General features: G+C 45.5%; 1 protein-coding gene across 1 annotated transcript in view; it reads right to left on the bottom strand.

The window, feature by feature from the left end:
* Positions 1-12,596, bottom strand: part of LOC311128501 (nipped-B-like protein B) — a 45,173-nt gene that overhangs the window by 13,907 nt on the left and 18,670 nt on the right. Inside the window, exons 3-17 of the mRNA XM_084160686.1 lie at positions 11,460-11,625; positions 11,190-11,290; positions 8,239-8,350; positions 7,944-8,098; positions 7,412-7,546; positions 6,877-7,022; positions 6,591-6,681; positions 4,678-5,202; positions 3,223-4,527; positions 2,703-2,882; positions 2,353-2,544; positions 707-778; positions 526-615; positions 214-314; positions 23-109 (exon numbers count right to left, since the gene is read on the bottom strand). Coding sequence (XP_084016812.1) covers positions 23-109; positions 214-314; positions 526-615; positions 707-778; positions 2,353-2,544; positions 2,703-2,882; positions 3,223-4,527; positions 4,678-5,202; positions 6,591-6,681; positions 6,877-7,022; positions 7,412-7,546; positions 7,944-8,098; positions 8,239-8,350; positions 11,190-11,290; positions 11,460-11,625 — 3,458 coding nt within the window. The remainder of the gene's footprint in view (positions 1-22; positions 110-213; positions 315-525; positions 616-706; positions 779-2,352; positions 2,545-2,702; positions 2,883-3,222; positions 4,528-4,677; positions 5,203-6,590; positions 6,682-6,876; positions 7,023-7,411; positions 7,547-7,943; positions 8,099-8,238; positions 8,351-11,189; positions 11,291-11,459; positions 11,626-12,596) is intronic.

The following is a 12,596-nucleotide window of genomic DNA, read 5'->3' as shown; positions in this document are numbered from 1 at the left end:
ACCATATGAGAGGACAACTTACATGGTTCATCAGTGTGGAGAGCTTGGAACCGTCCTGAATGTTCTTCTCCAGGATGTTCAGGACCTTCACCAACTTGTCAGATGGAAGCTATGGATGAGACGGATAAGAAAATATATAGCAGAATACCTTCTATCATTTAGGATTGCCAAAAAGACTGACATCACCCTGCATCCAGTGTTCCCTTTTCTTACCCTGAAGGTGATGCCCATGGCCTTGATCTTAGCAGATTCGCTGCCCAGCTCACTCAGCTGGTGTTTCCCCAGCAGAAGCTCCTGTGGGATCTCATCATCATCTGTTGACAAGAGTTGTGGAGTTAGAGTAAGCAGTTCTGTCACCGTCATTTGTCACTGAACATTACTATGGCTGAAATCGAATTACATTTGAAAATAATTCCAACAATCACAAGTTTCTTTCCCATTCTTGGTAGAAATGTATTATAAACACTGACTCAAACCGCTGAGGATAAAAAAACACCTGTAAAGTAGATAATGAATAATGCATACCCATGGCATTGAAGTCAATGTCCTCCAAGCTCTCCAGAATGTTGTCCACACTGGCTGAGAACCTCTTGAACGTGGAGGAATCCATCAGTTCTGTTGAGTAAACACAGAGAAAGTGAGTAACCTGCATTTATGGGACCAAAGTCACACAACAAAGACATTACTGAAGTTAGGATGAAATGACCTTCTGGTGTCAGCTTGGGCTCGTATGCCTTCCTCTTCTTCTGTTTCTCCTTCTTCTTCATCTTTCTGGCAACTGGACAGGATAGATACATGTTAGAAAAATACATTGGACAGCAACACTTACCTAGTGAAATATTACTACAGATTTAAAGATCTTCATTTGACCTACAGTGCTATGAAAAAGTATTTGCCCACTTTCTAATTTTCTCTACTTTTGCATATTTGTGATACTGAATGTTATCAGATCTTCAACCAAAACCTAATATTAGATAAAGGGAACATAAGTGAACAAATAACACAACAATTACATATTTATTTCATAAACAAAGTTAGCTGCAATGACTCCAACCAAATGCTTCCTGTAGGCAGCAAAGCATCCCAAAACCATCACACCACCACTACGCTTGACCTTTGGTATGATGTTCTTACTGTGGAATGTGTTTGGTTTTCACCAGGCATAATGGGACCCATCTCGTCCAAAAAGTTGACTCAAGTTTGCCAAAAAGCACCTGGATGATCATCAAGACTCTTGGAGGAACGTTCTATGGACAGATGATTCAAAAGTATAACTTTTTGGACGACATGGTTCCAGTAATGCCTGGCAAAAACCAAACTCTGCATTCCACAGTAAGAACATCATACCAAAGGTCAAGCGTGGTGGTGGTGCGATGGTTTGGGGATGCTTTGCTGCCTCGGGACCTGGACGACTTGTCTTAATAGAAGGAACCATGAATTCTGCTCTGTATCAGAGAATTCTACAGGAGAATGTCAGACCATCCGTCTGTGAGCTGAAGCTGAAGCGCAGCTGGGTCATGGAGCAAGACAATGATCCAAAACACACAATCAAGTCTACATGAAAATTGCTAAAAAGCAACAAATTGGAAGTTTTGGAATGGCCTAGTCAAAGTCCAGACCTAATCCCAATTGAGATGTTGTGGCAGGACTTGAAACGAGCAGTTCATGCTTGAAAACCCACACGTCACTGAGTTAAAGCAGCTCTGCATGGAAGAGTGGGCCAAAATTCCTCCACAGCGACATGAGAGACTGATCAACAACTACAGGAAGTATTTGGTTGGAGTAATTGCAGCTAAAGGTGGCACAACCAGTTATTGAGTGTAAAGGGGCAATTACTTTTTCACACAGGGGAATTGGGTGTTGCATAACTTTGTTTATGAAATAAATATGTAATTGTTGTGTTATTTGTCCACTTATGTTCCCTTTATCTAATATTAGGTTTTAGTTGAAGATCTGATAACATTCAGTATCACAAATATGCAAAAGTAGAGAAAATTAGAAAGGGGGTAAATACTTTTTCATAGCACTGTATATAGTCAAAGCAAAATAATCATGCAGCAACTGTATTTGAATGTTTAGTTCGTAATGTTGCTTGATCGCTGGTCAATAGTAGGATACGTGAAAAGTGCAATGCTGTTAATATAACAGTGTGTTAGTGTGAGTTTTCAGTGAATTTACGTAAATCACAAAGCTCAGCAACAAAAGGGTGATGAAATTATTATCTTAAATCTGTACTACTCATCCTCTGCATTTTACCCTGTATCTAATGCTGGTTTATACTCTACAGACAGTGGAAAAGATAACCATTGACGCCCATGCTGGATGGTCAGTCGAAGACAGTGCCAGACTTACGGTCACTCATGCTGGGTGGTGGGGATTCCTCGTCTGATTCCTCTGGGCTGTGTTCTCGGTAGCGCCTGCCAGACCCCCTGCGCCGCTCCTGGAAGCCCCCACTACTCCGCCGGTGCTCTCCTGAGCCTCTTATCTCCCGCTCATCAGGCTCCCACGTCTTTTCTCGCTCCTTCTTGTGACGCTTCCGTGCAGCTTCAGGGAGAGAGAGAAGGAGCAACAAGTTACAGGATGATGCTTTAATCATCAGGGGTCTGTTTTCAACCATTAGCCCGCACTACTGGGATTGGAATGAACATAGATTTGGATATGGCTGTGAAAAAAAAAAAAACAGCAATGTGTGTGACACTCACACTCCGTCACAGAGTCGTCGTCTGAGTCGTCGGAGTCGACCTCGGCGTACTTGGGCTTCTCGTTGACAGTGCTGCGCTTGCGTTTGTTCATCTTCACTCTCTCACACAGTGGCATTGTGGACTCTATCTCAGCAATGAGATGAGGAGGTAGTTCTTTCAACACTGATTCATCAAGACCTCCTAAGGAGAGGTCACCCAGTCATCTATTAGCCCTTGTATGAAAGGGCTAAAAACACTAACAATGACATATTATGTGCCACAATTAAAACCAATAGTGTCATGTATTCAGGATCATTAGCAAGGCCTCATGACCAAATCAAATAAATCAGAATCCTTTCAAGGGGAGTGAAATACAGTACGTGATTCTGTGCTGCTAGTGGATCAATGTGCAAAGTCATTAGAACTCTCAAAGTTCTCAAATCAATAAGTCAAAAACACATGATGTCAATAGTTAAACCTTAACTTCACCCACACGATAAGCTGACCCAGTCTGTCAAGCAGACAGCAGGATGTCTCTTACCTTTCCCAGACTTCTCATGAGAGTGTCTGCTCTTGGAGGACTTGGAGCCGCGTGCGTTCCTGTCCTCCCTTTCCCTGATGATTTTCTGCACCTCGTCGATGCTGAGTTTCTGCAGCACCACAACAGGTTTGGCTCCTGTCTTCATCTCCTCTACCAGCCCCAGTCGCTCCAGCTTGACCCGGGGCTCGCTCCAGCCCTCCATTACATGCCCCAGACCAGACCCAGGCTTCCTCATCTCAGCTGCCAACACATGCCCATCCTTATCCCGCTTCATCTTGGGAATCACAAAGTTCTTAAAGCCTCCAGACTTTACACCCCCCAGCAGGTAGGCAGGGAACTCCTGTTTGCTTTCAGCAGGCTGCTGTTGCTGCTTGGAGTCCTGTCGGTTCCTGCTACCGTCCCCACTCCTCCTCTCCTCCCCGCTCCTCCTCTCCTCTTTATTAGGGGATTTGAGGTTGGGGCATGGCCGGTCAGTCCTCTGGCGCCCACTGGGGTCCACCCCCCCTCGGCCCTCCTGCTTAACCCTCGGGCTCTCTGGTCTGGAGCGCTGCTCTGGAGACCGTCGGTCCCGTGGTTCCCCTGACTCTGTCCTGTGTTTCCTCTCCCTGTCTTTATCTGCCCGCTCCCTGTCTCTGTCCCGTCCGTGTTTGGAGTCGTGTTCCCCCCTGCTGGACTTGCTGGGGGTCTCTGGCCTGCGGATGCGGGATGGGTCGCTGTCCCGGGACCTGTCTTCCCTGTGACCAGAGTCTGTGAGTCCCTCGTGCCGTTGTCGTGGAGTGTCAGGCATCCTGCTGTCAGGGCGGGCCTTGCCATTGTCAGGTTTGCCGTCTTGTCTGTGTTTGGACGAGTCTCTTCTGTTTTCGTGCTTGTGTTTAGGGGTCTCTGGTCGGCCGTCGGCGCCCAGCTTCTTGGAGGTGTCGGCCCGCTGCTTGATGACCTCTGGCCGGCCGTCTGCAGTCTGTAGTGTCTCTCCGTCTGTCTTGGACTTTAGCCGAAGGACTCCAGTGGAGTCGGAGCCGTCCTCTGGACCCAGGCGTTCCTCGGGCCAGCGCCGGGCCTCCAGGGCTGGGGTGGGGGTGCCCATGTTCACCTCTGGCTGCCCGTCAGCTCTGCCTGCTTGCTGCAGGTCGATGCTGACCATTAGGGCTGGCCGGCTGGCACCATTACTGGCTGCACTTGCCTCCTGGGGTGCCAACTTGCTGCCAGCATTGCCCCCTCCCACGCCAGGCTGAGTTGCCCCCGCTGTACCTCCAGCACCAGGCTCTTGAGGATACGAGTCCTGCTTCCGCTTCTTCAGTGGCTTGTCTGCAATGAGGAAACCATGGGTAAGGAAATTGACAGGCACCCACAACTATCAAGTTTTTTCTCCCTTCTCTCATTATTAAGTGAGAAATATTGTCAGTTTGTGATAAATCAGTAAGTGTAAAGTGGACGAAGAAAGATGTGCAAACTCACCTTTATCCTGAACCTCTTTGGAGCAGCGCTCCCTTTCTATGAGCGTCTCCCGTTCTATCCTCTCGATCTCAGCGAGAGCGTCCATCTCAGCATCGTCGTACACAGCTCCGCTGATCACCCCTATAGCCTGTTTGGTGTTCTGGAGCACAGGGACCTGCTGGTAGCCTGAATGCTCCCCTTGGCCAGGGGCTAACCTGTGGGCAGGGTCCTGCTGCGTCCGGGAGAACTGCAGGCTGTTGTAGGTCAGGTCAGTGTCCTGGTCCTCTACCCCGGGTAGGATGTCTCCAGATTGGTCCAACTCTGAGGACTTCACCCGGGACAGTTTGAGCGTCAGCTTGGTAGAGTCTTTAGAGGGAGAGCTAACAATGTCGTACATGGCAGCTTTTTCCAACTGTTCTTTCTCCTCTTTAGTTAGCTTCTTCTGCTTCTTCTTGTGGTCAGGAGAGTCCAGGATGAGGTCGGGAGCGGCGTCACGGGGGGGAGCATAAGGTGGAGGGGACTGCAGGATGAGGCCAGGTCGTGACCCTGCCAAAACCAAAAACGGTGAGTTTATTTGTTATTTTCTCAGCAGCGGTGGCAAAGTTAGCTTGGGGGGGGGGGGTGGGGGGCTCAAACGTTATAACAAAACCAATGGTGGACCCATGACATTTTTGGAATTTTTGATTCTCCCTCTGTAGATTTGTTTGGGTGATTATTAGTTTCAAAAATGATCTTATTTAAAAATGTATAGCTCCTTTATCTTTTCTAAATACTTAGATATCTGGTTTAAGTTTACACTGAAAACGTTTTACCATCCCAAAAACAATTTAAAAGTAATAATACATTACAAAAACATTATTAAGCATTATTTTAAGTGGCGGGCCGCCGCTGCTAAATGAATATATGGGAAACACTGCTTGGCATACAATAAGTAGGTTGACTCGTGATTTCCAGTCCACAGCATGATCATGCATATTTCGCAACAAAGCCTCCTTCACTCATGCTGCCAAACATGCCCTCGTAAAACTGACTGATGTAAAACTGACTATCCTACCGATCCTTGACTTCGGCGATGTCATTTACAAAATACCCTCCAACATTCTACTCAGCAAATTGGATGTAGTCTATCACAGTGCCATTAGTTTTGTCACCAAAGCCCCATATACTACCCACCACTGTGACCTGTACGCTCTTGTTGGCTGGTCCTCACTACATATTCGTCGCCAAACCAACTGGCTCCAGGCCATCTATAAATCACTGCTAGGCAAATCCCTGCCTTATCTTAGCTCATTGGTCACCATAGCAACACCCACCCGTAGTATGCACTCCAGCAGGTATATCTCACTGGTCATCCCCAAAGCCAACAACTCCTTTGGCCGCCATTCCTTCCAGTTCTCTGCTGCCAATGACTGGAACGAATTGCAAAAATCTCTGAAGCTGGAGACTCTTATCTCACTCACTAACTTTAAGCATCAGTTGTCAGAGCACCTTACCGATCACTGCACCTTACCGATCACTGCACCTGTACACAGCCCATCTGAAATTAGCCCACCCAACTACCTCATCCCATATTGTTATTTATTTTGCTAATTTGCACCCCAGTATCTCTATTTGCACATCATCTCTTGTACATCTATCATTCCAGTGTTAATACTAATTGTAATTATTTTGCACTATAGCCTATTTATTGCCTTACCTCCATAACTTGCTACATTTGCACACACTGTATATATATTTCTGTTGTATTTTTTGACTTTATGTTTTGTTTTACCCCATATGTAACTCTGTGTTGTTGTTTTTATCGCACTGCTTTGCTTTATCTTGGCCAGGTCGCAGTTGTAAATGAGAACTTGTTCTCAACTGGCTTACCTGGTTAAATAAAGGTGAAATAAAATAAAAATAAAAATGCATAATAGCTGTCTCTGTTGGTATACCTTTTGGGGTCCCTTCGCTGCCTGCAGGGGAACAAACAGACTGGGGCGATCGGAGTGGGAAGGAGGCATTTCTCATGGAAGGATCACTCTCCTGGGAAAACACGAGTCACATAAGTATCTATATTATAGATCATTAAAGCAGCAATGGTGGATACAACTCTATACAACAAATACATTCAGGCAGTGTACAAGCAATGAAGATCCAAGAGAGGAAATTGAATTTCATGTCAAAATAGTCTCTTTGCTAGGTAGTTTCATCTTGGTATGAATAATTTCTTGTGTTTACCTCATTCCCTAGTCTGTGGACTATGTTCATGTAGTCTTCGTTCGAGCCATGTCTGGCATTGTGATTGGCTGAGTTGCTTGAAATTTGCCCGGAGACCTTGTTGTCGTGGATGTTCCGCATGCTGCCAGGAACCACGGGACTGGCAACTGAACAGACACAGACAGACACCCAAATAAATCTCAGATACAATCAACCAATCATTGAATTTCCTTCCAGCTAAGCAAAGCCCATACTCAAATACTGGTTCACCTGTAAATCTTGTTTAAAAAGGTGGAATGAATGCAAATAAACAAGACATAAAACAACAAAACCAAAGAAAGAAAATGTGAAATATTATGCCAATGTACAGGAAACAGTGTGCATTGCAAACCAACAATGCATTCTGTATTGTTACACAGAGTTTGCATAGACAGAGCATGGATATTTTGTGCTGCAAATAATAAGGCACAGAGACATGAGCCGATGGGTCACAGCTTGGAGGTGATGGGGCAGGATAGTGGATGTTTGACATGATGACCCCAGGTGTCTCCCATACCTAAGGTTGGGGTGGAGGGGTTCTGGTGGGGGGAGGCCTGGGGATGGGTCTGCACCTCTAGGCAGGGCTGCACAGGCCTCTTGGGGCTTCCTGAATAAGAGGGTGCAGCCGGAACGACAGGGGAACCATGCAGCTCTACGACCACAGAACATCAACACAACACACCAGGGTAAACCATGGGTATATATCCATGTTATTTTGACTCGTTATTTATATTCGCTATGCACTGTGTATTTATTCCTCGTGTCACTATTTCATATTTTAATCTTTAACTCTGCATTGTTGGAAAAGGACCCGTAAGTAAGCATTTCATTGGTGTTTACAAAGCATGTGACAAATACAATTTGATTTTAGCCATGTTGGTTTTTAATGAATTGTGCACTTCTGTCCATATGGACAAAGCCGACACGGTCTTCAGCAGAGAATCAACATCCTGACATACATAAAAGTTAGGTACAGTATGGTTATTTGAAAATCAGTTCGTAGGTTTCATGCATCATTTTCCTATACAAAAGCAGAGGTGCAGTCTCACCTTGCTGGATCTGTTGGTGCTGAGAATAGCTGGGGGGATGAGGGTACTGCTGCAAGTAACTTGCAGGGCTTTGGGGGGCATAAGGGCTGGGCACAGGGCTGCTCTGCTGGGGCGTGAACCTAGCGCCTGACCCCATCTGTGGAGGGGCAAAGCGACTGTAGAGGAAGAGAATGAGAAGAACATGTCAATTCCAAGGGAATTTGCAACTCTCAAAAGCTGACAGAAGTCTTGAATGAACTATCAGAGCACCAACTGTACCATTACACCAAATTGAATGAGCAATTTATTGTCATACCTAGAAGGGCTGTGTGAGATAGTGGATTGCTGGTAGTTTGTCGACGCCGGACTCCCATGCATGGAATTCTGGGACATCTTGTACTGCGGCATTATTGGCTGCTGCATTATATCTTTGAGATGAAAAGAAGAGAAGTGATTAAAGAGGAGTAGAGGAGGCCGGTGCACAGCACCAGTACTGAGGCAACCTCCAGAACAAGACAGAGGGGTCCTGTTTATGTCAGTGGGAGATAGAAAACCACACTCAGAGAACTATTAGGCTACTTCAGGAGCGAGACTGCATGAGATAACTTTCTGATCCTCACTCAGTTATCTGAGTGGTCTATGGAAAGGTGGTTTGACAAAATGCATTTCTTTACAAACACTAGTATTTAAGAGTTCTGGGGAGTACAGGAGGTTATAGTAACAGAACAGTTTTCACAGAGTGTACAACCAAGTACAATTCACACATCGCATGATTCACTGTTGAATACAACAGCACAGTGTCAGGACAGAGCTTGTGAGACATTACACTGGAGAAGACGCAAACGGCCTGGGTCATTTAGCCAGAAGAGATGACACAGGATACAGGCACCAAGTCTGTGAATCATCATAACACACTTAGCTTGCCTAATCAAGGTCCTTAACTAAACATCACACATTAACACACAAATACCTGTTTGGAAAATCAGAGCACGACAGAGACAGTGATAAGCTATTTCAATTATCCGGATGATGAATGCAACAGCAGCTAGGGAACAGAGGTTAGGAAACTAATACAGTGAGGGAAAAAAAAGTATCCCATGCTGATTTTGTATGTTTGCCCACTGACAAAGAAATGATCGGTCTATAATTTTAATGGTAGGTTTATTTGAACAGTGAGAAAGAGAATAACAACAAAAAAATCCAGAAAACGCTTGTCAAAAATGTTATACATTGATTAGCATTTTAATGAGGGAAATAAGTATTTGACCCCTCTGCAAAACATGAATTAGTACTTGGTGGCAAAACCCTTGTTGGCAATCAGAGGTCAGACGTTTCTTTTAGTTGGCCACCAGTTTTGCACACATCTCAGGAGGGATTTTGTTCCACTCCTCTTTGCAGATCTTCTCCAAGTCATTAAGGTTTCGAGGCTGACGTTTGGCAACTCGAACCTTCAGCTCCCTCCACAGATTTTCTATGGGATTAAGGTCTGGAGACTGGCTAGGCCACTCCAGGACCTTAATGTGCTTCTTCTTGAGCCACTCCTTTGTTGCCTTGGCCGTGTGTTTTGGGTCATTGTCATGTGGAATACCCATCCACAACCCATTTTCAATGCCCTGGCTGAGGGAAGGAGGTTCTCACCCAAGATTTGACGGTACATGGCCCCGTCCATCGTCCCTTTGATACGGTGAAGTTGTCCTGTCCCCTTAGCAGAAAAACACCCCCAAAGCATAATGTTTCCCCCTGCATGTTTGACGGTGGGGATGGTGTTCTTGCCAGTTCTCCTCTGAATCATTCAGATGTTCATTGGCAAATTTCAGATGGGCATATATATGTGCTTTCTGTGGATTTCAGTCCTTCACGGCGTAGTGTGTTACCAATTGTTTTCTTGGTGACTATGGTCCCAGCTGTCTTGAGATCATTGACAATAAATAATAATAATAATAATAATAATATGCCATTTAGCAGACGCTTTTATCCAAAGCGACTTACAGTCATGCGTGCATACATTTTTGTGTATGGGTGGTCCCGGGGATCGAACCCACTACCTTGGCGTTACAAGCGCCGTGCTCTACCAGCTGAGCTACAGAGGACCACAAGATCCTCCCGTGTAGACAAGATCCTCCCGTGTAGTTCTGGGCTGATTCCTCACCGTTCCCATGATCATTGCAACTCCACGAGGTGAGATCTTGCATGGAGCCCCAGGCCGAGGGAGATTGACAGTTATTTTGTGTTTCTTCCATTTGCGAATAATCGCACCAACTGTTGTCACCTTCTCACTAAGCTGCTTGGCGATGGTCTTGTAGCTCATTTCAGCCTTGTGTAGGTCTACAATCTTGTCCCTGACACCTTGGAGAGCTCTTTGGTCTTAGCCATGGTGGAGAGTTTGGAATCTGATTGATTGATTGCTTCTGTGGACAGGTGTCTTTTATAAAGGTAACAAACTGAGATTAGGAGCACTCCCTTTAAGAGTGTGCTCCTAATCTCAGCTCATTACCTGTATAAAAGACACCTGGGAGCCAGAAATCTTTCTGATTGAGAGGGGGTCAAATACTTATTTCCCTCATTAAAATGCAAATCAATTTATAACATTTTTGACATGCATTTTTCTGGATTATTTTGTTGTTATTCTGTCTCTCACTGTTCAAATAAACCTACCATTAAAATTATAGACAGATCATTTCATTGTCAGTGGGCAAACGTACAAAATCAGCAGGGGATCAAATACTTTTTTCCCTCACTGTATGCATGACTACTATGGATGACAAACTGTCTCAGACATGACGAGGTTCCAAGTCTTGCGCTGTATCCCAATCTCAGCACAGCATTATACAGTACAGGGGATCTCTACTGGCACCAGCCTCAACAGTCTATGCAGACACCACTATCCCCCTATAGCACCAGCAACTAGACACCAGTTTGTCAATAGATGAAAAGAAGAACCCCAATGGTATCACTGATTGAAATCGCTTCTTGCTGTCCATAGATCACAGAGCAATTAAATGTTTTATCAAGTATACTTAAGGCAATAAGTACCACAAGCTCTTTCCAAGCTACAAGTACAGCGCAAAGCTTGCCTTGCAATGCCTCAAAAAGCTGTTTTGACCCAGAAAACACATTTGACCCAGGAAGTGTTACTCAGGTCAACAAATCAAGGCCCTAAGAAGAAGGGACACAGTCAGTGCTGTGTTAGGCCATACACCGTGGCCCAGTGCAGCGTCAGAGACACTCTCTCCTTACCACCCTGAACCCTGTGCCAGGCTGACTTACTTTTCTCCCTGAAGATGTTGGGGTTCCTAGACAGCACTGTCTGCAGCAGCACAGGCACGTCTCCCTCTGGGTCATCACTGCCCAGGTTATCCTTCAGCTCTCTGCAATGGGAGGGGAGGGGGCAGAATGTTACAGTCAGCACATCAGAATAAATCACACACTTTATACATGAATCAACTATGGCAACTGTGGCTTAAAATGAGAGAACTTTCTCTCCTCAGCTGGTTTGAAAGCTAGTGTAGAAATGTGCAGGGGCGGTGAGGTACTCACATGTGCTCGGTGGAAACCTGGTTGAGGCTGTGAGCCAGCTGGGACACCAGGTTCTCATCCCGGCAGGCCAGCAGACAGTTGACCTCCTCCGCGATCCTCCCATTGTACAGCAGACTCTTAGTGGTGGTGGCGGGGAGAGGGGAGGGCAGGGGCAGCTGGTTTAACACTGCAAAGACGAAAAGGAGACCGGTTAGCCTGAGTGAGTGGGTGGTTGGCTGAGCGAGTGAGTGAGTAGACGTCTGCCATACTGAAAAGACACTGAATATCCCTTTGAGCACGGCCAAATGAATAATCAAGCTGTGGATAATATATTATACCACTCAGAAAATAAATCTCACCTTCCTTCCTAACTGAGCTGCCGGGTAGGAAGGAAACTGCCAAGGGATGTCAACATGAGGACAATGGTGATAAAACACCTATTGTTTTCTGTATTGATGTGGCTTTGAGCAATGTTTTACGACACCTGTGGTATATGGCGGAACAACATTAAAACTTGTTAACTATGATTTGTGATTATGGTCGTCTCTGCTTGCTGTAACCAACAAAGGCTGAGATGGAAAAATGTGCATGCAGGGTCCGACATTAACAATGGCCAGTGGATCTTGTCAGTCACTGGTCCAACCTGGCCATTAACTTTTCTGTGCATTTTTGCATTCCAGTTCAACATTCACCAGCTATGTCACAGTCTACCATTGAAAACCAATGAAGACTACACACAGAATACTCAAGCTATTTGTATTTGAGCAATATGATTGGCCGTTCATTCAAGCACCACCACGCTACTGCAAGTCACAACTTCTTGAGCAGCACATGAATTGATGCCTTCACACAGCACACGCGAACTGTCCAGAGCAAAAAGAAACGCACAATAATCCACTCACTGAGGTTATTTATTTTACGAAAAGTGATTTACAAAATTAAACTCTGCTGTGGTGTTTGGCCTGCCCTGCTACCTCATTGGATAACGCTGGACAGGCCTCTTGCTAGCGGTAACTCAAATGCGAGGGTCTGAAGCTCATTGGCTGGAACTCAAATTGCTAGGGGGATGGCCCACATGAGGGGAAATGTAGGGAAACAGTTGCTTTTAAACTAGGGATTTCGTGGCTAATTGAGGTAAGACAGTTAATTCTGCTCATA

Source organism: Coregonus lavaretus (assembly GCF_964263955.1).
Source record: "Coregonus lavaretus genome assembly, chromosome: 4".
Lineage (NCBI taxonomy): Eukaryota > Metazoa > Chordata > Actinopteri > Salmoniformes > Salmonidae > Coregonus > Coregonus lavaretus.
The sequence above is the reverse complement of the archived record's forward strand: the minus strand, read 5'-3'. Positions and strand labels throughout refer to the sequence as shown.